This window comes from Ursus arctos, unplaced genomic scaffold, assembly GCF_023065955.2.
Source record: "Ursus arctos isolate Adak ecotype North America unplaced genomic scaffold, UrsArc2.0 scaffold_33, whole genome shotgun sequence".
Lineage (NCBI taxonomy): Eukaryota > Metazoa > Chordata > Mammalia > Carnivora > Ursidae > Ursus > Ursus arctos.
Window position 1 is genome coordinate 5,922,213 of NW_026623019.1, and position 27,690 is coordinate 5,949,902.

Below are 27,690 nucleotides of genomic sequence, written 5' to 3' on the forward strand. Positions count from 1 at the left end.
TCTATTCTCTCCCCTCCTTGGTACCTGGGCAAATATATGGCCTCCAAGTCACTGAAGGAGCTGTAAGTACCCTCGCCCACACTCATACGGTTTGGAGGGGCCCTGGATCCTCTGGTTGGAGGACACACCTTTTCCTTGGGTTTAACGCTAGATGTCTGGAAACACTACCTATCATAACCAGTTTTACGACTCTCACAAGCACCTTCTGGGTTCATTACACAATCTCAGGAAGCCTTCTCCCTATGAGTAAACAAAATCTGACCATCCTTCCCACAGCTGGTTTTAGTCAGGAGCAATTTGAGAGCAGAGAAAGAGAGGGACCTCTGTCAGAAAGAAGGCAGGAGATACCCTCGATTTTCTAGACCTGTCCCAAGCCTGGAATTCCCAGTCTGAGGAACCCTGCACCCAGAAGGCTAAGTAAGTGGGACTCCCAGACTTTCCTTGGCCGCTCCTCACCTCTGCTTGGAAAATTTTTGTCACCTTGAACTTTGGTCACTAATGATTCCCAACTATGCCACCTGGCTGCCGACTGTTTACCTATCTGCCTTAATTTCTGCGGAGCTGTAACTCTGAACTATCCTCCCCCACCTCACAAGCACCACAGAAATATTTATTTTTATCTTCAAGTGAGTGAAGACGTATTTGAAGAATTTTATGGTATTTTAAAAATTAACATGAAAGTGATCTCCAGTGCTGAAAGGTTGGGTCAGGAATCTGTCTGTAAATACCCTGGATACTTCTCTTCATCCTCACCGGAAGTAAAAAAGCAAAGATAGCCAACTTGTTTGATTATCATTTGTGAAAGAACAGTCCTGTTTAGAATGTTGTACATGCCAGATAGCCACTAAAAGGAGCCCAGATGCCTTTTCATACAGGATGAGAGTAGGGCCCCAGAAAAAACACACAAAGATGACATTGTATACTAGTGTCTTCAAGGAATAACATTGTACCCAGGATCCAAACTGCCCCATTTGCAGCCCCCCAAAAAACAATGAGAAACAGTAAGAAACATCTATAAGGCACTTTGCAGGTTTATAAAGTACCTGCCGATGACTAGCTTGAGAACAACAATGGATTAGACAGAAGGTCTAGAAATAACCATAAACACATTTAAGATGACCACCAGAGATCCCCCCAAATCAAACATGGTGAGTGTAATCTTTTCACAGTCATACTTAAGGGCTTTGTTTACTTCTGGAATCTCGGAATGTTTAATGTTTTTGAGGCTCTTCAGCTCCCTTTCTCGGTGTTGCCCACGCAGACAACAGATGCTGCCTAGGGGGTGGGGGAAGGCTGTGAAGGGGGAGAAGGAGAAAATGGAAAAAACCACAGCTGCAGACCCACCTGCTGTTATCTGCTAAGGCTTTCTCTAGAGCCCAGAGCCCAGGGCAGCATACACAAAGCCTATGCGACCTCTGGGATGAGCCCTAAAGTCCAGGGAACTTCAGAGTTCTAGATCTTAGATTCTGTAAGTTCTGACTTCTATGGTCACCTACTTGAGGTTGAAAAAGCAACCAAACTTTATTCAGTCATTCCCACTTAAACAACAGTAGATGTAAACGTTGTTTCTCAGGGTCTGTGGCTTCTGAACTGGCAACATTTCTATCTCCATCCCTCCCTGGAACTGAGAAGTTCCTCCACATGAGGAAACCTTGGGAAATTCCTCAGGTGTAAGAGGGGAATCAATGAAGAGGAAGCAGAAATGGAGCAGACCTGTTACCTCTCCTGGTTGACAATTAACTTTTGCCAATAAAAAAGTAAAAACCCATCTCCAGACTTTAATGACCAAATCTAGTGTTTATCCAAGCAGTTCAAGCTCAAGGTCTCCTGGAACAGGCAGCACAGACAGGCTAATTAATTCCTTATCATAGAAATAATCTCCAGACAAAGAGAGAAATAGGCAGAATTTGGACAAGGATGTAAAAAATGTGTGTGTGTGTGTGTGTGTGTGTGTGTGTGCGTGCGCGTGGTGGGGGGAGAAACCTAGAAATAAATTCACAAACAGACATAGAAATTGCTAATTACCACATTCAAAAAAGCCCCATCATTCAAGGCTGATTGAACTTTATGCCATGGCCCAAATTTGGGAGACCAGATGGATCTTCTCTAATCGGTCCAAAGAATTCCCTGGAAATCAGGCTGGTTCTGGGGCTGGTTTCCTGAGAAGGTGACACCTTCCTCAGGGTAGGGAGATGCCCTCCAGCCTGGGAGCTTTGAGGCCATGTCAGTGGGGAGTCTGCTTCTCCCTCTCCCTCTGTGCTCTCTCTCTCTCTCTCTCAGATAGATAAATAAAATCTTAAAACAAAACAAAACAACTCATACAACTAAGTGGCTAGCCCGGGGACCACTGAGAGAGGCTCACCAAGGATTTACTTCTTTAACGAAAAAGGTTTTGTAACCAGTGAAAAAAGATTTTGGGGCATCTTCTACAAAGCAGGTGCAGTGTTAGATGCTGTGAGTATGAGAGACCCAAATGAGACGGCGTTTTTTCCCTATCTTCAGGAAACTGAGGTGAGACAGAGAAGTTGTGAAAACACAGCAACACACTGATTACACAGTAGTTGCACATGATGCCGAAACTGGACATAAGACAGGCTATGGGCCTTTGTCCTCCTATCGTTATCTCGACCTGGGCTCTTGTAATATTTCCAATCATCCAGCCAGGAATCCTACCACACCTGCTCAAGGCCATTCCTGGCCTTCTTTAGGAACTCTTTCTCAATTCCACCTCTCTTCTTTAAGGCCCAAGGCAAGATGTAGCTTTCTTGCAGCATCTACCACCCTGGGGCTACTGTAGTGGTATCTGCACGTGCACTGCCTCTGACACTGAGACGAAGCACAGTCTTTCACCCTGCAACTTTTGCCAGTAACATTAATATTTGCTCCTTTTGAACTGAGCTCTTAACTGACTGCTAAATGAATAGATCTTCCCAATCATAGACAACACCTTTCCTCTTACATGCCGATTCCCTTTGATTGACAGTGCTTGCCTGGAGGATAATTTTGGGGATTTTGAGGCCATCACTGAGCTCCGTGATTAAGAGTGCAGTAATCAATTAGTGATGTCTGCCACAGGGCAGGGTTTGGGGAGGTGGTGCATACGCAATGTGGATGTAAATAAAAAGTGACAAGAGCACAGAGAAGGCAGATCATCTCCGGCTGAGCAGGCAGAGAAGTCTATACAGGAAGAGTGGGAATTAGGTGATCCATCTTCAAGGATGAGTAGGATAACTGTGCATGAAACAATGAGCAAAAGCATTAGCGCAGCAAAGTACAACATTCCCAGGGAAAGCAACCACTAGCCAACCTTGGCCAGAATCCCTATCCAAACAGAGGGCTTATGAGGGGAGAATCGGGGAAGGCTAACTGCTGGGGACCTCCCCAAGTTAAGGACAGGATAAAGAGGGGCCAAGAGACAGGCAAGGGATGGAGGGAGAAGGGGGAAAACAGGCTTAATTTAGTCACTGTACAAGAGTGAAGTCTACACGAATCATCTGAACTATGCTGTAGGTGTATCAAGGTCTGCTAGGAAGGAGGGAGTCTTGCTTAGTGGTTAAGAACCTCAGTTTTGGAGCCAGACAGTCCTGGGTACAAATCCCAGCTTTGACGGGGACCTCAGTCACGGGACTTAAGCCTTTTACGTTTCCCTCTCCTCATCTGTAAAAGGGCAAACTTCCTACCTCATTATACTCAGGGTTCAATGGGAAATAAATGTGCATAAAACTCACAGTAAGCCTTCAACAAATGTTAGCAAATCGTAGGCTTGGTAAACTATAAGAAAAATGACTTTTCAAAGGATAAAATGTGTCTCCCTCATTGTCTCATAATTTGGGGAATCTTGTATGAAACCTGTAGTTAATGGAATCAGAAGATAATGAAGTATATGAAATGCCCAGGGAAATTGAGCAAAATCAGTTTATCTTCCAGAAGTGGGAAGAGGCTTGGAGATTAGGCTTTCTGCGGTTAGGTATTTCCGATGACGATGCATTTTTGTTGTTGCTGACTTAATTCTTTACTGAATTATAAGTAACCAGATAACTCTCGAGCAACAGAAGAGTGGTAGAAAGATAATTTGATTATATAATCTCACTTAAGCTCTCTTCTCAAAGGGTTTCCTTCTTAGTTAAGTAAATGTAGCTTTAAAAACCTGAGGGCACTGGACCCAAGTAACTGTCTCAGTGCAGTTATAAGAATAAACACACAGCATGGACCCTCTCTGGTCATTTCTGAATGGAAGTTCCAGCCCCCAAGGCCACCTCTTTGCATCAACGTGCAGACCTCACGCAGTCACATGATGCTCGAGTCAGGACCCTTCCTGGACGCATGAAGATGTGCTGTGACAGCTGTCCCATCTGTGGACACAGTTAGGGATCATGAGACCAAGAAGGGCTGGGGGAACAAAGACCTCAGGCCACACATGAGGAACTGGTGGGAGGGTCCCATCTCCTCAGTGCTGGCTCTGGGTCTTGTGCTGGGGAACGAGGCACAGCGTCCTCCTCATCCTGGTTGAGTGGGGACCACTGCCCAGAACTCACACAACTAGGGCTGGGGCGGGGGGCGGGTGCTGGACAGCCCAGAACATAACAGCGTGAAGCGTCTGTGGGCTGGGACAAGGTCCATCCATCCCGGAAAGTGCAGGAGTATTTGCTGGAAAGGAAATATTCTACCTCTGGTAATGGAACAGGCAGTTGGCAGATATTTTTCGAACATAGGGTAGTAACATTTCTGGCAACGAGTGAGTCACTGAAACACTTTCTTTCCATCAACAGAGGTGTTACTGTGGAGTGTACTAATTACAACAGAGCATTCTTTGTTGCAGTTTGGGCTGTTTCCTCAGCAAGTATAATGAATTAGCTCCTTCTAAATCTATCCACTGAGCCAAACTATAGCTCCAAAGTGAATTATTGGCTTAATAGTCACCGTCTCCAATATTCTCTGCTATTAGATGTATGTTTAACATTCTAAATAGGAAAGGCCACTGAAAACCCTTGCTACTCTAACACACTGCTGCAGGGGTGTTTAAATGGGCCACTTGATGTCATCAAAAATGAATTCATTTCTTCGAGAGTGCTCCAGTGCTCACAGCATACGTGACTCCAGATCTCCAGCACCGACATGGGGGAGATCCACAGATCCTCAGGAAAACACAGGTTCCCTGGCACCTGGCCAGCATGTCGCTGACTCCCCAGAGGACAGTTACTTGGAGGCTCAGCTCTGCTAAAGGTAATCACGATTTCTCGCAAGTAATTAATGTGGAAAGCTTTCTCTCTTAACAGGCAAGTGCTCAGACGAACATTCGCTCCCAAAGCGATTTCCTCATCCCAGGTCTGCACACCTTGTCTGACCTAGTCAGGCTTTTAGCCGTCCGAGCTACTATGCAAGCTCTGCTGTATCCTGATCTGGCACACGGTAATTTTCTACATCGTGTGTCTTCATTTGAAGTTTCCTTTATTGCTTATGCTTGCTGCTCAAATTTGTGACAAGTGGATAACTTCGATACTACACGGATTTTTTTTTTTTGGTACATTTTAAAACCAATGTCTCATATTAAGCAACATCTAATAAGATATTGAATATCCATGAACAACTTCTCTTTTTTTAAAGATTTATTTATTTATTTATTTTAGATAGATAGAGAGAGAGAGTGAGAGAGAGAACCAACAGGTGGGGAGGGGCAGAGGGAGAGGGAGAGAGAGAAACTCAAGCAAACCGTCCCTGCAGGTGGAGCCCAACACAGGCCCTATGTGGGACTCGATCCCAGGACCCTGAGATCATGACCTGAGCTGAAATCAAGAGTCAGATGCTTAACTGACTGCGCCACCTGGGTGCCCCTAAACTTCTTTTCTATTAAACTGAATAGACAGACACAGACACATACACACATACCCCCCCCACACACACACACTTTCTTTTGCCCTTCTCTGTGCATGAGCAATTTATCTTCAAAGTCCTCCTAAAGATAGCATTAAGAATGTGAATACGACATAAGGTGTGGGGCAGAGTCTAACACCTGCGATCATTTTTGAAAGAGTCACTTTATAATTTTGTGTTCATATAACTTTGTGTGGGTTTTGGTTTGATAGGCTTGAGGTGTATATATACACCATGCAGAGAACAAACGAAAATCAGAACCTCTTTAAGGAGTCCCCAAGTCTGCTTGGTTCCAATTTGGTTTCAAAAATGAAAGCATCAGGCACGGACATTCAAAGCCCAAAATTCTTTTCCTAATTCTTTAATAAGTGGAACTTGGGCCAAGCCAGCTAAAGGACCTCTTCTTTGAAGTACTTAATGAAGCAAATACAGGCAAGATATGTATACATATGCAGGAACAACTTAAGTCCATCAGCCCTCATACTCCTGCATAATCTACTGCTGACACGGAACCCTGCCCTGGTAATAGTCCCATATGCAAATTACAGTATTTATTTATTTTTACAATTCACATTATTAAATGCAAGTCACAGAAGTTTTCAACTGACTCAACATCAAGATCATTTCATCCTCCCATAATGACCTTTATTACTCGCTTAGTGTCCTATGGCAGAGTTCCTCTGGCTCCGAGCAATAAACTGAGGAACGATGATGAGACAGTCACAGAGCAAAAGGATTAAAGCTAGAAGGAACTGCAGAGATTTCCTAACCCATGGTCAACAAGTATGCAGGACACGTGCCCCTACTCTTTGTTCCTAAGCCCTTGGCAGACATCAGTAATCAATTCCAGAACTTCTGTTTCCAATTCTTTCTCAACAAACATATCCCACCAGACAGTCCACTATCTATAAAGGGGAGCTGGCACGTGAATGAAATCCTTGCTCTTCCAGCTCATCCAAACCCCTCTTCTTTTGGATAAGAAAACAAAGGCCCAGAGAGTTTAAATATCAGATGCACTTTCTTAAAGAGGTCTGAAAACTCAGTCCCATTACTTTAAGGTCTCATTTCGTTTTCTAGTATATGCTAGGGGTAATAGGGGTCCTTTGGCCCTCAAGGGGTCTATAATCTAGTTTGAGGACGAAAAGATGACCATGCTTGATATATATGTAGACTAAGTGTTAATCTGGGTTACTGATGCAGATTGGAGAATGCTGAAGTAGGTAGAAGAGAATTTATGGAGAAAATGGAGTTCAAGCTAAGCTTTGGGCTCATTTATTCGCTCAATAAACAAGGACTATGTCTTACTCTCCGGGTCATAAATAGTTCAACAAATCAACAAATGTATTGAGCCCACCACGCATTGTGACAGATGCTGTGGGTTCAGGGAGGTTCATGGATTGGTGGGGGAGGCAAAAAAAAAAAAAATAGATTCTAACTACAGAGTAAAGCATACAAGTAGATATTCCTTCTGCACAGTGGGAACGCACAATAGTTCTTTTCCAAGTCTGTGCCACTTCTAGGACTCCCTCTCCTGCTAGAGATTGCCACATCCTTCCCCTGGAGGACCAAATCCAGCCATTCGCCATCAGCTTAAACTGGTGAGCACCTCGAGTTAACTGTCATTTTTTTCCATTCCCATTGCGGCTATGCAGCCAAGGCCCCCAGCTCTCCCTGTCTGGACATGGACATTAACCCCCTCGGTTTTCTGCCCACCTGCAAGGCTGCCCTCCCAGGATCCATTTGCCACATGCATCTGCTTCCGTGATCTTTCCCAAGCACAGTTCTGACCGTGTCATTGCCAACCTAAGCCTCAGACCATGTCCGAACTCGTCGGCATGGCATTCTAGGCCCTCCAGGAGCTGTCTCTGCCTCCTCAGCGGTCTTGCTCCTTTTGTTTTTCCACATCTCTCAATCATACCCTCTGTCGCAGTCATGCCCAACCCCTCTGTTAGAAGGTAGGAAAGGCAGACTTTGAAGGTGGAAGGAAGAGCTGGGTAGCCTCATGAACAGAGGCATAAGGGTGGGTCTGAGCCCAGACTGGAGGCCAGCCTGGCCGATGAGTCTGCCAAGTCCCATGGGAGCAGCATTCCTCCAAAGGCACCCACTGGGATAAGCAGAGTCCTGGAGGCATGTTTCTGTCCCTTCCCAGTCACAGGGGAGAAAAGGACAATATAGACCAACGTATGCCACCCCAGTACGGCGCTCGCCACATTACCGTGATTCCCGGGAGGGTCAGCAAGGACCAGGTATGATAGGGAGCTGGGGAGCAAGACAGAGAGAAGCAGCCCAAAGGAGGGGAAGGAAAGGAACAGGAGGACCAGTTTTCATCTGAGTAACCATGACTGTTGAGCCGCAGTTCCCTCATCCATATGTGGGTAACTTTATAGTTTCCTCATATGTATATAGGTAACACCTACTTTATACTGCAAAACATTTTCAATGCCTTTTTTACTAAGCATTTCCTAATATTTCACTAGGCATGATGGAAATGAGATTAGAGAAGTATGAGAAGGCAAATGCATGGCAGGTTAAGCACACTACAGCCTCCTCCACCCAGCTCTGTTCCCGCCTCTGCCTCTGCCAGTCTGTGGTCAAAACAGCAGCCGGGGTGAGCTGATTAAAATACAACCAGACCACGCTGCTCCACTCAGAACCTTTCAATGGTTTCCCATCTCCCCATAAAAGTCAAAGTCCTTCGAGGAGCCCACACTCTCCCTCTGCTCTGTCCCCTCCTAGCCTCCTGCCTCCCCTCCCTGCCTCCACCCCTTGTTCTTTCTCAGACAAGCCAGGATGCTCCCCAGATATCAGTGCACCTGTTTCCCCACCTCCTAGTCTTCATTCAGTGGTCACCTTCCAGCAGGGCCTTCCCAATGGCCTTATTGAAAAGTGCAAGACCCTCCCAGCCCCTCCCTGCTCTGTGTTACTCCAGAGTGCTCTCACCATCTGACACACTCTGTCTTGCAGTCTACCTATTTATTCTGTTTATGGTTTACCTCTCTGCACTTGAACAGAAGTTTCATGAGGAAAGGGCTTTTGATTGTTCTGTTCACTGCTGTGTGCCCAGGCTCCAGAACAGTCTCTCCTGAATGAACACACGACTTAAGTGTTGGTCTCGCTGCAGGTGTATTCCAAGATGGAGGATTAGAGGCCCCGCAGTACCAGGCATGGGAGTTGCCAGACCAAACGAGCTTTATCAGTAATGATACACATTCTGGAATGTTGCCACACACAAGGCTTTGTGCAGGTGAGCTGCAGCCAGCCCCTGTCATCAGAGGCTTCGCAGACACACAGGAACAGAGGAAGAGACTGCCAAATGCATGTTGCAAGAGCCCCAGGGTAGGAGACGTGAAGCTGGGGCAAGGGTATTACTAAGAACGTGAAAGAATTGTTCTCCACATCAAACAGCGGAATCTGAATCCATAAAGGATTGCTTCCTTAGCGCTCTGAAGAAAATTATTCAGAATGAATAAGCTTGCCAGCTCTGTCATGTAAATAACACCTACTTCCTTTCCTGAAAATCCGTAAGGTGGAAATCAGGTTTTTCAAATGGCTGAAAGAAAGCACGTCCTGGACAGAAAGCTCCAGCTGTATGCTGTGAATGGGGTGAGGATCCCACGAGTGCTTTACCGACACGATACACACAGCCCCGACAGGATTTTTCGACTTCGCAATGGTGCAAAAGCAATATTTGTGCAATAGAAACTGGACTTCAAATTTTTGAATTTTGATCTTTCCCTGGGCTAGCGAGATGTGGTACAATTCTCTCTTGTGACGCTGGGCACGGCAGCCACGTGTTCGAGAGGGTCAACAACCAGTACACTCACAACCATTCTGCACCCAACAACCACTGTTCTTCACTTTCTCTACAGTGTTCAACAAATTACATGAGCTATTCAACACTTCGTTGTAAAACAGGCTTTGCATGAGATGATTTTGCCCAACCACAGGCTAAGCCTATGCTGTTCATCAGGTCAGGTGTATTAAATGCATTTTCTGAATTATGATATTTGATATTTTCAACTTACCATAGGCCTATTGGGACCTAACCCCATCCTAAGTCAAGGAAAGTCTGTACACGATATGATCGTTACTGGGTCACTTGAATCAGAATGCTGTGACACAGAATGTTTTTACATACAGTGATTCTGTTTGGACAGAATTCCCAGTTGGAGCACAAAAATTCTACCCTTAGAATTTCTGCCTGTTAAACGAATTGAGAATCAGGCTATGGCGCACAAAACAAAATGGTTAATTCTTCCCATATCTTCATAAAAAATGCTCTTCAACTGCATTTCCTCTCACATCTTAGGTCTTAGAAAAATTAGAGGCTTTAAGCCGGCTCATAAAAACCTTTGCCCCTCATTTCAATAATCAAAATATTTTAGAGTGTCAGGACTGTTGAATTATAGCAGGACCAAACATTTTGACGTTTATAACCAGAAGATGAGATTCTGTCAGGGTAGTTAATAAATTTAACAGTTTCTTCTTCTTAAAAAATGTCCAGAATGCAGGCTGCACGAGAGCTTGTGATTTTCTGTTACCAATTAAGACTTTTAAAATAAACTTACTATCAGTTTATAAATGGACTCAGCCTCACTGTTTTAAGTTGGCTGGAATTTCATTCTGGTTAAACAGCTGAGCTCGTGCAGACTACACAGAAGTATGATTTCCACTCAGACCCAGTGCCCTGGAGAAAGAAAAGAAAAAACGAAGACCCGGAGAGGTGCCTGTGGTGGGCACACTGGGGATGGCTTAGGCTTGGCACTACTCAGACCAGGAACGGAAACCCTCGGGATAGCCCTGTGTTGCCCCTGGAGGAGCAAATGTCCAGAAAAACTTCAGTGGGGCACTTGGCATTTTTATATGGTGGTTCTTCCTTCTTGAGAAAAGCGTCTGACTCAAGGTCCTGTGGTTCACCCAGATTAAAAACTGTTGGAAAGTGCCCTGATGCCAAAGGCCAGATCTGCAAAATGGGCATGTAATCCCTCTTAACTCTGAAACTGTATTTTTGCAACAGGTTCCAAAGGCCAGGGAACAACTGCTCAAAATCCTTTCCAAACCAGCTTCCTGTGAATGAGTACACTGAACAGTGGTATGCAACACTTAGTTAACAGGTGAGTATCTTTGGAGAACTCCACTAAAAAGGCAAGATTATTCCACTTTCACCAGGAATTGGGAGGGAAATGCTGGCCTTGAGTTACCCAGTAACCATCCTTAAAAAGGGCTTAACAATTAATTCTGTACTCTTTAACACTAGGGAAAACAAACAAGGCCATCTCATCTGTTTGGATGCAGGGAAATCAAATCACTCTCTCTGTGGTATATTATTTAAATGTAGTGGGGGCAGGATAAACCTTCCCTAAAAACCCCTAAGCCACTTGGCCCTTGGGGGAAATAGAGTTAAGCAGATAAGAAAGACTTGCTTCTCTACTTCTCTACTTCTCTCCTTTCCTCCCACAAACGGCCTCTGCTAAAGCAATTCCAAGATGTTATTTCTTTACTAGAAACCTGACTTTGTTTTGCACAAGGTTCTGGAGGAACAGATCTGACTCTGAGGATTCTGTTAACTTCCACAGGTTTTTGAGGGGTAGGGCATTAAGAGTGGGAGTAGGCAATGCCAAATATTCTGAGATTCAGAAGCATCCCTGGAGAAGGTGCATGAGGTCCGGAGGCTGCCAGCCCACCCCCTTTTCGGTAAACCCAGCTCCTGTTTCCAAAGGGAAGATGGGGACTTCAAAGGAATCTCACTTGCTGGGTGTCCGTGTCCCCCCCCCCCACCTTGAGCTCACAGAGGAAAGGGGACAGACTCCAGCCCCTAAGGGGTGCATCCCAGAGCCCAAGTTGTAAGACAGGCAAATTGGCAGGAATTCATAATCTAAATAGGAACAACTCATACCTCTGAGCAATGGCTCAGGCATCCGCTTAGTCCAGTAATCTGTCAGGAGTGAATCATTTAAATACACCCTTGTTTAAAAACACGCAAATAGGACTTAAAAATTATTTTCAGTAGAAAAACAATGTGGAGAACAAGGAAGCTCAAGGAGGCTATTTTGGCAGATTACCAGGGTGTGAAAGGAAGAAACGTGAGTTCTCTTAGCTCTCTTTCCTCAGTGACCTCCTGTGGGCCACAGCTGCACACCCCTTGAGTTTGGGCAAGAATTTGGCCCAGGGTTGGTGGCAACATCCTTTTCCTCCGTCCCCTCAGGGGGCCCGGCCATCCCTGAGACTAAGGTGCCTCCTCCAGTCCAACCGAGGACCACACTCGATCCCCACTCGATCCCTGTCCAGGCAGCACGGTTCCAGAAAAAATGCGGGGGGGGGGGGAGCACATAGAATTGAAAACCTAATAATAAACCATGTTTGCTTCCAAACGGCAAGAACCCAGAGCTTCCCCTTCCCCTTCCAAGACCCTCTGATCATTTCAGGTAAAGCAGAAACCCGCAGCTCGTGGAGCACCCAAATGGGAGTCCCCGGGGAGCTTTGTTCTTCGCACGCAGACATCGGCACCGTGGCGGGGAAGCCCCCGCGTGGCTCCGAGGCCAACGGGGGCGCTGAGGTGCAGCCGCGGCGCCTCGCCCACCCTCGCACCCGCCGGCCCCGCACGCGGCCTGGGCGCTGGGAGCGCGTGAGGGCGCGCGCGTCGCCCACCCGTCACACCGCTCACCTAGCACCACCGCGGCCACGGTGGACAGCAGCAGCCAGTTGTTCCTCAGGAAGCGCTTGCAGTCGCATCCCTTCCTCGCCGGCTTCCCCATGGCAGGCGCCGGGGCCGGGAGCCGCCGCCGCGGCCGCCGCTATTGTGCGCGGAGCTCGGCCGTGCGCGCGGGGACCCGCGGAGGCTCCGCGGCGCAGTGGGGGCGGGATGCGGGCGCGCCGGGGAGAGGGTGCGCGCCGGTTCCTGCGGCCGCCGCTTGTCGCTGTCACCGCCGCTGTCACCGCCGCCGCTGCCACCTGAGATCGCGCGCCGCGCCCGCTGCCCGGGCCACCTCGCCGGCAGTGCGCGTCGGGCGCGCCCGGCTCCTCCTGCCGCCGCCGCGCTCTGCGGCGCCGGGGCCAACCAGCGAGGAAGGGGGGAGGAGCGGCGGTCCGCGCGGGCGGGTGGGGGCGTGCGCCGTGCGCGCGGGGTGCCCGGGAGCCCGCAGCCCCACGCCCGCCCAGCCTTCACCTGTACGCTCTCGTTTTTTTTTTTTTTTTTGGTCCTGCCAGACCAGCTTTTCGGATTTCGGTTTTCCTCCTCGCCTAGGCTAGATGCGCGGAGCCGCTGTGGTTTGGAGCTTTCCTGCACACCCCCTCCCCTCCGCTTTCTCCACACCAGCCCCTGGGCACCGCGAAGCCCTTGCCAGGGGGGAGAGGTGAGGGAAACAGCTTTGTCGTGGGTGCCCTTTGCTTCCCGCCGTAGCCTCGGATTTGCCAGCCGTCTAGAAAGCTTGAAGCCTCTAGCGGGAGGGGAAGAGAGAGTGCTGGGGCGGGGGGGGCGGCAGGACAGGACTTTGTGAGCTCTCACCTCACCTCTAATCCACCGCCCCCCTCCCCCCCGTATTATTAACTCTTCTCTCGGAGTAGCTGGAGGTGAGGCACTAATAGGATGGTCTGTGGACACAGGGCTTGCAATGGGCCCTCTGAGAAACTTGACTGGCTCCGTGGCCGCCAAAGGCCCCCAAACTGTGAGACTTGGCAGAGTAATTAGGTCTGAGCGCCCGGCCGCTGGGAGAAGGTGGGCGGGCCCATCCCTAAGGCCAAATGCACTGGAAAGGCAAACAGGGGAGTTGGAGAAGCTAGGTAAGTGATGCCAAATATATTCCGCGAGGCTAAGTGAATTTTCGAGTTCTCTTCCATTCTTCTACCCCATTATTTCACCGTCACTTACACAAACTCTTTCCTTTCCCTTCCCACATCACCACCTCCGCAGCTCTAGGCTGCCTTCCTGTCAGCTTCCCCAACATTAAGTAAGCTCTGCGCCTTTTTTGCTAGTGTGGAGGCTACTGTCTGAATGGGGAGGGTGAGGGAGCTCCCCAACTCGATTATCTGATGACTAAACCCCCACAATTAGAGCTTCACTCCTTTGGCTGAAATCGATGCAAGCCTTCTTGAAGAGAGTATAATTCAGCTTTACGAACCACGTACACTTTAGTATGAATGACTTTGTCAGCTCCTTTCCAGAAACTAAATTTTGAGAGAAGGAAGAATAGATGGGTATCAAGGTTACTGATGCCAGAGCAGGATCTGAGGAAATGTCGGAAGGAGGGAAACTATCAAGAAGGAGGGGACAGAGAGAGCCATCCCACAATAAAAAAAGCTGGAAATACTCAGGTGTCCAACATGAAAGGCATGGCAAATGTATTATGAAGCTGTCATGCTGTAGTACATTATGGAGCCAATAGAAAGGAAGTTTATGAAATTTCTAATTGCATGAGATAGCATATATTATGATATTATGAGGGAAAAAAAGGAGGATTACACTGTGTATACAATTTGGTCACTGCTATGTAAAGCAAAATCATATACTTAGAAAAAAAAAGTCTAGAAGGAAATACGCCAAATTTTTAACCATGGTCGTTTGGGGGTCATATAATAGCATGTTCGAATCTTTCTGCTTTCTATCTTCCTGTATTTTCCTAAGTGTTTCCCATAAGTATACTCATTTCCGTTACAGTTGTGGGTAGCGCTGTATTTAAGAGAGAAACAGGCCCTAAAGACAGAAAAAAGTAGAAGAGCTAAGATGAACTTTGTACCTCACAACTTTTTGAGGTATAAAAGAACAACTGCGCCTGGGTTTTGTGGATAGGATATTTAGATTTAAATCCCAGTACCACCACTTACCAGCTGAGTAACTTTGGGCAAATTGCTTAAATTTTTTTGTGTGTCTCAGCTTCGACATCTGTAAAATGGAGGTATTGATATTGTTTATGTCACGGGGGTATTGTAAGAGTTGAATACAACGTTTTAAAAAGACTTAGTGCCTGGCACATAGCAAGCACCGTGGCTAATTTTACTTGGAGTTGACGTGAGCAGGCTTCTTTTACTCCCTCTCTCCTGTGGCCTGCCTGTCAGGAACGCACCCTGAACTACATCAGACCCACACGAACCCTTGCGTGTTTTTCAAGAGTAATTGCCCTTTAAAGTTGCCATGGACCTAAATGTACTACAATTTCACACCTAACACTCATAGAGTACATAATTGCTTTATGCTCCTGTAAATTATGCAATTTTAAAACAGTGCAATATAAAAAGATGAATAAAGCCAACATATATACACTCATTTTGAAATAATAAAAATCTCCTAAATTAAATATAAGAGTCAAGAATCTCAAAAGTTCAAAGCAGTGGGCCAAGGCAATTATAAACTGCATTCATGCTGTTGCTTCATGGCGGTTCCACTTTAGCTGGCAATAAAAAATAATTAATAAGCAGACATAATGCGCTTGCCATGTGCCAGGCACCTTTCTAACCACTTTGCACACATTACCTCCTTTGATCCTCCCAACAACTGAATGAGGTAGGGACTGTTGTTATACCTCATGGGACTGTTGGAGGAATCAGACGAGATAGTGTGTGTCATCATCATCTTCATCTTACAGCTGAGGAATCTGGGGCACATGGAAGGTAAGTGACTTCCTTCAGTTCCCTTGGTTGGTAAGAGGACCATCAAGGTAAGCTAGGTGGTCTGGCTCAAGGTGAATGCACCAACTCTGTGCATGAAACCACCGCCTCTTATATGAGGAACAAATACAGTATTGTTACAGGGAAATTACTTGAGTTACTTGATGCAAGATCTTCAGGAGTCCATCTGTCCAGATTCAGGGGTTGTTAGGATATCCTGAAGGGCTGTGCTTAGGTGGAAGCTGCCTACATTTTAGGGGCAGGGGCTGAACTCTTAAATTCACTCTCCATTGCTACTACTGGCACCTATTCTATGATTTCTTTGCCTGAGATGAGCATTGCTTATGGGTATAGGAAGCATCGCTTTGGGGGGAGACGGGAGACCTAGGGCTTCAGTTTTATTTTTTAAATTTTCATTGTCTACGATAGTCACGGATGCAAATGATCTCAAATTGGAGAAAAGTTAAGAGGCATTTCCCTTGTAAGCTCTCCCTGAGGGGAACTTGACCACTTGGGTCTCGGAACAAAAATTTCACTCCCCTGGGGTAAGACCTTAAAGCCAAGCAGAATTGTTAGGGTTTTCCCCCTCCAATCGGTGTTAACATCTCCTTTTTTCCAGACCCCTCAAACTCCTTCACCCTGCTGATATAAATCTTTGGCCATTTCTTAATACATTACCTTTTGCCAGTGGGCTTTTTTTTTTTTTTTTTTTTTTAACATTTAAGCAACTCTGGCGTTTCTTGTTTTTCTTTCTTTTTTAAATTTCTGTCCTCAATTGTTGACTCATAGACTGTCTTGTTATTAAGGCAAAGAGATTTTGACTTTGCCATACAAGGTTACATCATCAGGTGACAGCATGGACTTATATATTACTTAGGACAGAATGAAAGGCACTCAGAGACAAAAAGTAAGTCATCAGCTTCTGATCAACTCCAGAAATAGTACGCTGGCTGCATTCTACCATCATAAAACATACGCAGTTGGTTGCTTTGTCCTCATGCTATGGTAATGGGGAGGAGGTCCTGGGTACCAGAGTGTCCTTCTGCATCTACAGCTATGCAGCCATTCATCACCAATGGATGGTAAGAAGGATGCTGTCAGCGTATTCACTCTTTTTAGCAATCTCTTCCTTATTTAATTCATCTCGCGATTATAAATTAAAAGGTGAAAGAACTATAATTCATTAATCTTCACAATAATTCTCCAAGCGATATTTTATAAAGATGATCCGGCCTGAAGAGATTTATATATTATTTAGATGTCCTTGAACTCCAAATTCAACAGAACTTTGCCCACAGTCTTTATTGCCTGCTTTGACAAACTGAAGAACAGTTCTATTTCATTTCAGAATGTATATATATAAAATCTGCTTCATAGAAGCTGTGTGTCCTTGAGCAAGTCGTTTAACCTCTTTGAACCTCATTTCCTCATCTGAAGAAACCATTTGAAGTAATAAATACAAATGGCCGATATATATTTGAAACATGAACAAATTTTCAATCTCACAAGTACCCAGGGAAATGAAAACTTAAACCAGTATTTGTTTACCAGTTAAACAAAGATGTTAAGATAAAATATTTTAAAATGTGTAATTTAAACATTATAAATTGTAAACTTAGAGAAAGTACGCAGAAATGGGCAGCATCACAAACTGCTGGTAGACCTAAAAAAATGCTATGACTTTGCTGATGCTAATTAGGCAATTTGTAACATCTTTCATCAAAAGTGTTTATTCTTTAACTCAATCATTCTACCTACAAATTTATTCCAAAAAAATGATGGTGGGGGGAGGGCTGTCCATTCCACTTCAGTGAGAAACAATTTCACTGTCTAATAAAGTGGATTGGGTAAAGATAGGTTAAGTGTGTAAAGATGCGCTGGACAATGGAACACCGTTCAGGTATTGAAAAGCATATTTCAGCAGAATGTTGAATTACATGGGAAAATGGTAAGGACACACAACTGTGTTTTGAAATGGCAAAAGTAAGTTACAAACCAGTGGGTGAGGTGTTTTTTTTTTTTTTTATGATGAGGCTGTAGTCATTTATTATTTGTATACCTGAAAATATAAAACTTAAACTATGCATATTATAATTCCAATTAAGTCTGTGTGTGTGTGTGTGTGTGTGTGTGTGTATGTGTGTGTGTAAGGGTAGTAATCTGAATTATTTTTAGATTTTACTTACTTATTTGACAGAAAGAGCACAAGCAGGGGAAGCAGAGGGAACTGCAGAGGGAGAGGGGGAAGCAGGCTCCCCACTGAACAGGGAGCCTGATGTGGGCCTTGATCCCAGGACCCTGGGATCATGACCTGAGCTGAAGGCAGATGCTTAACTGACTGAGCCACTCAGGCACCCAGTAATCTGAATGTTATTAATGTATGAGCATGTGTTCTTTGCGCTGCTAGGCCAAGGTGTTCATATGCATGGGAGATTAGGATTTGTTACAGAAGGAATTTAAAGAAAAAAAAAAGTACTAACATTCCACTTCTACATGAAGTATAGGATTATGTAGCAGGAAAGACTATTATGAAAAAGAATGTTTCATATTCCTCACCTCCTCATTAGAATATCACAATCCCAGTGTGAAAGATCCATTTCATAGAATTCTCAGCAGTGGGGGAAAGACATCCCATTACCTATAAGCAGCTGTCATTCTGTTGCCGCAGGAGGTGAAGACACAGGGGAATTAGATGAAAGACCACTTTCTGGTCAAGGGAACGGTGAGAAGAGAAAAGGGAGAGTAAGAGAGAGTAAGACAGATGCTGGTCCTGTGTTCTTTCTCTAGGCTTTGTCCAGAGAGAGAGAAAAGAGGGTGACAGCTCTCTCCCTGACCACCCGTTAGGGTGCTGCCTCCCAGACTGCCCCTTACCATCCTGGGGTGCAGCCACATCAACAGAAATGTGGCAGGAAGTGTAGTCAGGCAGGGAGAGGACCTGAGATTTCACTTCCCAGCCACCCTTGGCTCCTGGTGGCGGGGGTGCTGAACTGAGAGCCACGGGATGAGGTGACTCTCAGAGTCTTGGGGTGGGGGTCTCATGCAGTCTGTCCCGAAGCAGAGACTCACTTATTTATTACTATCAGTAGCTGAGGTGAGACCGAGGCTCTGGTAGATGTCCCTCAGCTCTACTGAAGCCAAGAGAAAAACCAGAAGGCCTGCAGGGCAAGCTGCAACCAGGGTCAATGTTCTGGACACTAGCATCCAAACAAGTCCACATGTTACATTGGGACGTTCATGTTTTAAAGTCTCTTTTATTCTACAATAGGTCCCCCTCCCCCCCATCTCATTTATTTGTTGAAGGGACTGGGTCATTTGTCCTCCAAGAGTCCCCGCATGCTGGGTTTGGCTGATTGCTTTTTCATGGTGGCAATTCATTTGTTTCCCACCCACACTGTTTCCTCTAAGCTGGTGGTTAGATATAGAGGTTTGCTAGTTAACAATGCCAAGATCGAATGAACAGCGGATTCTGATTGTCAGTCTGATTCATCTGGGATAAGTTCACCATCAACCTTTTGAATATGGTTTTGGCATCTGTTAGCGATGGTTGCTTAAGATCATGTTATTTAATTTGTTCTAATTCTATCATTCCTCTGAATATATTTGCTGGAATTCTTCTATAAAAAGAATTTTTACCTCATCAACTATTTGGTTACCCTGAAATAGAGTTTGTACAGAAAAGGCAGGATCCATGATTAAATTTTTCCCTTTATTGGTTTTCTCAATCATGAATTGGTACACTAGCAACTTCCCATGGTGACGATGATGTTTTGTTTCCTCGTTTTTTTATTAGTGTTAATATGAATACTACTGCTGAACACTGATGAACACTATATTAGTGTTATTATGAATACTATTATAAATCTGTGTGCACATAGATTTATATGTTTTGGATGGATTTATGTGTTTCAGTCAGTTACAATCATGATTCTTTTCCTTGCTCACATGGTCCCATCTCTGGCTAATGGGAGTCCCTTCATTTTGGCTTCCATGTCTTTTGGCCAAACCATCTGTCTTCAAATGGTGTTCTTATTTTCTGGCTCAGGAAGATGTCCATAGACCCCCTTGTACATTTCTTGCCCTGGAATCAGCCACTTCTCCAAAGGCTCTGGGTTCCTTTTCTGGAGAATAGTATTTAGAAACTTCAGTCTTGGTGATGGGGTGCTCATCACTACGAGGTTGTCAATGTTTCTAGGCATTTTGGTGGACAGCACTTAGAAATACATAGTTCATAGAAAGGGACAAATAATGAGTTCATGCTAATGTTTCCTGTTCAAATTTTCTTATGGTAAAATATCCATACTATAGGGGCGCCTGGGTGGCACAGCGGTTAAGCGTTTGCCTTCGGCTCAGGGCGTGATCCCGGCGTTATGGGATCGAGCCCCACATCAGGCTCCTCCGCTATGAGCCTGCTTCTTCCTCTCCCACTCCCCCTGCTTGTGTTCCCTCTCTCGCTGGCTGTCTCTATCTCTGTCGAATAAATAAATAAAAAATCTTTAAAAAAAAAAAATATCCATACTATATTTTACCAATTTTAGCCATTTTTAAATGTACAGCTTTGTGGCATGAAGTGCATTCACATTGTTCTTTGGCCATTACCACCATCCAGCCCCAGGGCATTTTCATCTTCCTAAACTGAAACTGAACCCATTAAATACTAACTCCCCACTTCCTTTTTCCTCCAGCTCCTGGCAACCCCCTTTCTATGTTCTGTATCTATGGATATTTGCGCTTTTGTGATTGGTTTTTTTCACTTAACATAACATCCTCAAGGGTCATCTATGTTGGCATGAGTCAGAATTCCTTCCTTCTTACAGCTGAATATCCATTTGTTTTTCCATTCATCCACTGATGAACACCTGTGTTGGGAATAATGCTGCTATGCAAATGGGTATATCAGTATCTGTTCAAGTCCCTGCTTTCAATTCTTTTGTGTATATACCAAAGTGGAATTCTATGTGGTGATTCTACATGTAGTATTTTGAGGAACTGCCATACTGTTTTCCACAGTGGCTGCACCCTTCTACATTTCCACCAGCACGAGGTTTCCAGTTTCTCCACAACCTCACCAACCCTTGTTCTTTTCTCTTTGTTTGTTTTAATAACAGCCATCTTAATGTGAGTGAGTCAGTTCAAATTTAACATTGCAGAGTTTTGATTAAACTTCGATTTTACTCTTACATGACTTACTTTACTTCGAAAATCTTGGTTCTTAAAGATCTTAATTCAAGTATTTATTTCCTAATTCTATAATGTACATGTAATAGTAAAAAAAAAGATAGCTATATCTATATATTAAATATATATTTATATTTTATTATATATTATATATGATATACTAATATATCAATATAATTACAATTATGATTTATAATTATAATTATATTATAATTATAATAATATAATTATAATATATTATAATATAATTATATATTATATTAATATATAATCATATTAATATATCAATCATATAATCGATATCAATCATATATTAATATATCAATTACATTAATATATCAATAATCAATAATATATATAATTGTATTGATATTTAATAATAATATTAAATTAATTTAATAATATAATATATAATTATATTAATATATTTTATTATATATAATGTCGTTAAGTTTTAAATATATGTACTATATAGATATAGATAGAAAAAAAATATATATCTCAACAGGGACACCTGGATGGCTCAACTGGTTAAATGTCTCACTCTTGACTTCAGCTCAGGTCATGATCTCAGGGTTGTGAGATTGAGCCCGGCATTGGGCTCCGCACTGGGCATGGAGTCTGCTTGAGACTCTCTCTCTCTCTCCTCTGCCCCTCCTCTTGTTCTTTCTCAGGAAAAAAAAATATATGTATACATATATGTGTGTGTATATATATACATCAACATTACTTGTAATAGTAAGACCACTGAATGCAGCTTAAGATTTCTTTGTGGTTCTTTTGACCCTAGAATATATCCCTCGAGGCATATATAGTCAAATTACTGTGTTCAGTGGTCACTTGAGGTAATTATTTTCCCTGTGTGGTTATGCCATCAATTTGATTCAAAGCATGTAAAGCATTTACATAGTTCAGTCAAAACTAAAACAGCACAATCAGAGAATTCTCATTTTACTCTTCATCTCCTCTCCCTCTCACCATATGTAATACTTCGTAGCTATCTTTTGTGCTGTTTGTCCTTCAGTTGGTTCTGTTTAGAAAATAAAACAAAACATTTATATTTCTATTCTCCTGCCTTAATTACACAAAGGTAACATTTTCCAAGCCCTGTTCTTGCCTCACTTTTTTTCTTTATCCTCACTCAATATTCTGATACAGAGATCTTGCTCCTTCCTTTTTCTGTTCAATACTCCTTTGTGTAGCTATTGGTATAAAGAAGTCTTCCTCATTCCTTTGAACTGCTACAGAATACTATATTGTGTGGATAGACCCATAGTTTTTTTTTTTTAAACAAGCTTCCTATTGATAAACATTTGGTTTGTTTCCAGTATTTTGCTATTACAATTAAGATCACAAGGGATACCATTGACCTCACTCAGAAGTATGCTGACAAGTGTTTATCAACAAGCTCTCCAGGAAAAAAAAAAAAAGAAAAGAGAAAGAAAAAGAAAAAGAAAAAGAAAAAGAAACAGAAAAAGAAAGAAGCCTGGATTTTTAACATTCGCTGAATTCCATGGTGAAAGCCTTCCATCCTGGGCAATTTCAAGCCGCCAACATGAAATCATGGAATGTAGAGTTAGGAAGAGGTGTATAGTAACAACATTATGAAGTACTTCTACCATGCAGATAGAAGAGATGTAATAACCTCAAGGGCATAGATTATAGTAAAAGGCCATAAAAATAATTAGGAAACAGTGAGTTTTTGAGTATTTATTACCTTAGTTTTTGATATAATTTATTTAGATTTACATCTATATAATTTTATTTTATTTATTTATTTTTTAGAGAGAGAGTGCGAGTGGCAGGGGTGGGGCCAAGGGAGAGGGAAAGAGAGAATCTTAAGCAGACTCTACAATGAGCGCAGAGCTCCCCTCAGGGCTGGATCTCATGACCCTGTGATCATGACCTGAGCCAAAACCAAAAGTCAGATGCTGAACTGACTGAGCTATCCAGGGGCCCCTAATTTTATTTTTAAAAATGGAAGTGTTTAGGGGTGCCTGGGTGGCTCAGTTGGTTAAGTGTCTGCCTTCAACTCAGGTCATGATCTCAGTCAGGGTCCTGGGTTGAGCCCCGTGTTGGGCTCCCTGCTCAGCAGGGAGTCTGCTGCTCCCTCTTCCTCTCCCTCTGCACCCCCCCACCTCATGCTCACCCGTTTTCTCTCTCTCAAATAAGTGAATAAATAAATCTTAAGAAAAATGGAAGTGTTTAACAGCCAACTTACAGATATTCCTGAAAATTAAAGAACTCTTGTGAGCCAGTACGAGCCATCATACCACTAAATCCACACTTCGTTTTAATACCTGAATAGATAGTTCTATATGTGTAAGCTAGAGATCATCTGTTTTTCTCTCAGGAAGAGAAGTTCAAATGTAGGCAGTCTAGTGCTTATGTTGGAGCTCCATGGTCGTTGGTATCCCATGCTCCTTCCCCTCTGCTCTGCTACCTTAGCCTCATGGTCCAAAGTGGCTGATGGAGTGCCAGGTATCATGTCCATATGCCAGACAGCAGGAGGAAGGAAGTGAGGAAGGGCAGAGTGGTTACACTGCTCTGTTGAGTCAGTTACTTTTTAGGATACTCCCAGAGGCCCTATCTAGCACTCTGCTTACAATTTGCCATACAACAAAAAAAATCAGTTTTTTCTTTTTTAATTAACTAAATAAGAAACGAAAAATGAATATTGGCTAACAACTAACAGTCTGCACCCCCCTCTGTCTAACGAAATCTGTTAAGCTTTTGTTAGAAAGCTGCCTTTGACTGTGTCTTGTTTCCATTTCTTCTCTGAATGCTGGTGCTAATGCTCCAGTGATCATCTTGGATACAATATCACATACTTTCTGATATCATTGTTTTGGTGTTTTATGTGTATGTCAGCCTCCCAGTTCCTAATCCACTAACGATTATATACCATTGTAAATTCATACGGGCAAAGTCTGTATTTCACATTTCTTTTTTGTTTCTCTTACAGCTTAAAAAAGATTTTTAAGGTGTAAAATGAAGTTAGTGATACCTACAGTTTTATTGGAAGAAACAAAGAAACATATATGAAAGACTAAAATGTACAGTGTTAATACATGTCCCTCCTTCTCTTCCTTCCTCTTTTCTGTTACTCCTTCTTTCCTCTGGTTAAATGTAAAGGGAAGCCTAAGGAAGTTGGAATGTAAATATTTTATCTTGGCTGGGAGAATGCCACATACAAATTACTGGTAGCCTTCAGGACCTGGAATTGGAGACATCCACTCATGCTGGGTCTGATTTCCTCTGTTCTGGGCATATCACGAGAATGACTCTTTAAGTACACACCTATTATCCTACCTACTATTAACATATATTCATCTTCCCTGTCTTTGAACTTCATAATTATAAAATCACACCTCAAGCTTCATTGGGTTGGGCTTCTTTCAATCCACATGACATTTGTGAAATTCATCCATGCTGTTTTGTACAGCAATAGTTTTCTTTGTATGACTGTGTCACAATTATTTATCCATTATGTTGTTGATAGACATTGGGTTATGTCCGGTTTTTTACTATTATAAATAATGCTGCTGTGAGCATTTTTGTGCCTGTCTTTTGGTACAATATGTATGTGTTGGGCATGTAGCTTGTTATGGAAGTACTGGGTCATAGGGTATGCATATGTTCAGCTTTATTAGATGTTTCCAGATAGTTTCCGAAGAGACTGTACCAAACTATACTCCCGACAGCACTGTGTGAGACTTCAGTTGTTCCCCATCTTTATCAATACTTGATATAGGGAATATTTCACCTAGACTCTCCTTTGGGACCAAAGTGCTTATTCATTTCACTGCTGGTAGTGTTGATGGCTGATGGCTCTCTGTTGAAGCTGCTTCTGTGAATTTCCCTCAGGTAAAGAGTGATTCTGCATCCAAAGTCACATGACTTCCGCTGGGTGTATCTACATGTAATGTTCCATGGCGGTAGTGATGGTGCTGGTGGTGCTGGTGGTAGAGGAGGTAGAAATAGTGGTGATGGTGGGATAGAGAAAATATCCAAGGGCCATCCCAACTTGAAAGTTTCTTGCAAGACTAATTGAGGCCTGTATTGCAGGATTTCCCCCTCTGCCCAGTCCTACTTCCCTCACACCTTATAGATGTTTTCAAGAGCATTGCCCAGTAAACCTCTTTGTATATAAATTTGGAAGTGCCAGATTATGTTTCCCTGGGACAGTGGTCTATGACAGTATTGTTAGATTTAAAAAAATTTAATTCTGGCCATTCTGATGGGCATGTAATTGTGGCTTTACTGTCCATTTCTCCAAAGGCTAATGAGAAGGAGCACCTTTTCATATATTTAATGGGAATATGAGTATCTCCTTTTTTTGTGAAGTGTTTGTTCAAGTCTTTGCTCACTCTTCTATCAGGTTATGCATCGTATTCTTTGCTTGATATGAGCCCTTTGCTGAATACATGTATTTCAAGTATCTTTTCTTACTTTGGCTTGATTTTTTACTCCCTTAGTGATTTCTTCTGATTTCCTGAATTTTAAAATTTTAACGTAATCCAGTTTAACAGAATTTTCTGTTGTTTGGTGAATACCAATTTTGTTGAGGAAATACTTGTGCACCACAAGAGCACGAATATATTGTATGTTCTATTCTTAAAGCTTTATTGTTTTACTTTTCTCATTGATCTAAAATCTTCCTGGAATTCATTACTTTGATTGGTGGGAGGTAGAGGTCAAGATTCATTTTTCTCTGTATGGATACCCAGGTAATCTGGCAGCATTGATTGGAAACATCATCTTTTCTCCAGTGCACAGCAATGTCCCTTTTTATGTGTGAATGTGTGGATCTGTTTCCAGATTCTCTGTTTTGTTCTATTTGTCTATTTGTCTATCTTTCCACCAATCCCCACCGTGTCTAAATTACTGTAGCTTGATAATTAGCTTGGATACTTGATATACATCCTCTTTTTCTCTTTCAGAAAAAAAAATAGAGAGAATGATCTTGCCTATTCACGATCCTTTGGATTTTCAAAGTTTAGACAGTTTGTGAATGTACACGAAAAAATTTTCTGGGGTCTTGTTTGTAGATCAGTTTTGGGGAGAGTTGGCATCTTTATGGTATACCAAGTTTATGGATTTTGAGTCTTTTAATACATGAAACTGGTATAGTCCTCATTATTTAGGTCTTCCTTAGTTTTTAAAAACAATGTTATAATTTTCTGTGTAGAAGTTTGTGCATCTTTCACAAGATGTTTCACAAAAATATATAGGTTTTTATGATTATAAATGGTATCTTGAAAAATTTTTATTTTCTTAATGTTTATTAATGATATCTAGAAAGCACAATTGATTTTTTTAAGATTTTAAAATTTATTTGAGACAGCGAGAGAGCGAGTAAGAGCACAAGTTGGGGGAAAAGGCCAGAGGGAGGGGGTGAAGAAGACTCCCCCATAGAGCAAGGAGCCTGATGCATGGCCTGATCCCAGAACCCTGAGATCATGACCTGAGCCGAAGGCAGACGCTTAACCAGCTGAGCCACTCAGGCACCCCCACAATTGATTTTTACTATATTAATTTTCTTTCCAGCAATCTTGCTAAATTCATTTTTCAATTCTAGTAAGAATTATTTTTTATTTTTTAGATATTCAAATATGTTATTTGTAAACAATGACAATTTTAGTCCTTTCCTTTTTATTCCTTCTGTTCCCTTCCTTTTCTTGTCCTGGTTAGAACATTGAATAGATGTGGTGATAATAGATATCCGTGCCTTCTTCCCGGTCTTATGAGGAAAGCTTTCAATATTTCACCTTAAATAAGATGTGCCCTATTCCTTACCAGATTATGAGAGTTCCTTCTAGTTAGCTAAGAATTTTCTTAATAAATGGATGTTGAATTATATCAACTGTGCTTTTTCGCATTTATAGAGATAATTACATGGTTTTTCCCTCTTTTTCTGTCAATGTGGTGAATTATGGTAATTATAATTGAATGTTAAACACTTACATTCCTGGAATAAGCCCAACTTGGTCATGATGTGTTATCCTTTTTGTTTTCTTTCTGGATTAAATTTGCTAATTTTATTTTATACTTTTAAGATTTTATTTATTTATTTATTTTAGAGTGTGGTGGGGAGCAGAGAAACAGAGGGGGAGGGAGGAGGAGGGGAAAGAATCTCAAGCAGACTCTGCGATGAGTGTGGAGCCTATGAGGGGCTCCATTTCACAACCCTGAGATCATGACCTGAGGCTAAACCTCTAAGAATCTGTGTTTAACCCACTGAGCCACCCAGGCACCCCTACTAATTTTAAAAATAAAATTTGCTTCTAGGTTCATGAGCCATATACTAGCATAATACTTTACTCTTTTACAAAGCCCTTGTCAGATTAAGGTATAAAGGTTTTGTAGGCTTTAGGACTTAGCTAAAAATTATGCATTCTTTTTCTCTCATTCTCTAGAAGAATTTATGTAATATATGTTCTTTTTTTTTTTCCCTTTAAAAGTTTGGAAGAATTCACTAGGTAATCTGTTCTGTTATTTTCTAGCTCAATTCCAGTGTATTCTTAAAACATTCTGAATGATTTTAATATTTGAAATGTGTTGATACATATTTTATGGCCTCCCATATAGTCAATTGTAAAGGTTCCGTATGCCTTGAAAATCAAGTATTCTGCCATAGTCTGGTTCTGTTTTATGTATGTTAATTATATTGAGTTTCTTAATCAGGTTATCTAGATCTTCTAATATTTACAGATTTTTTTTCTTCCTTTTTCTTTATGTAGTTGAAGAGATGTAAGTTAAAATCTATTGTAACTGGATTTGTCTATTCTTTAATGCTGTCAGTATTTGCTCTCTATATATCAGAGTTATATTATTAGATACATACAGCTTTAGAATAGATAATTTTGTGATGTATTGACATTTATTTTTATGAAATATCACTTTTAATCCTTAGTAAGCTTACTATCTGAAAGTTGCCTTTTTTCCCTAATACCAGTATAGTTATGCCATCTTTACTTTAATTAGTGTTTTCATGATATATAATTTTCTATACTTTTTTTTGGAGGGAAGCACACTTTATGT

At 42.6% G+C, this 27,690-nt stretch overlaps 1 protein-coding gene and 1 long non-coding RNA gene across 2 annotated transcripts in view; one reads left to right on the top strand and one right to left on the bottom strand.

Moving 5' to 3' along the window:
* The window catches only part of SLC1A1 (solute carrier family 1 member 1), an 82,749-nt gene extending 69,916 nt beyond the window's left edge, over positions 1-12,833 (bottom strand). The window contains exon 1 of the mRNA XM_026519264.4: positions 12,536-12,833. Within this exon, the coding sequence (XP_026375049.2) occupies positions 12,536-12,626 (91 nt within the window). The 5' untranslated portion in view covers positions 12,627-12,833. The remainder of the gene's footprint in view (positions 1-12,535) is intronic.
* A 137-nt stretch (positions 12,834-12,970) lies between these two features.
* LOC123002140 (uncharacterized) overlaps positions 12,971-27,690 on the top strand; it is a 134,600-nt gene continuing 119,880 nt past the window's right edge. The window contains exon 1 of the long non-coding RNA XR_007189837.2: positions 12,971-13,223. This is a non-coding gene — a long non-coding RNA (uncharacterized LOC123002140). The remainder of the gene's footprint in view (positions 13,224-27,690) is intronic.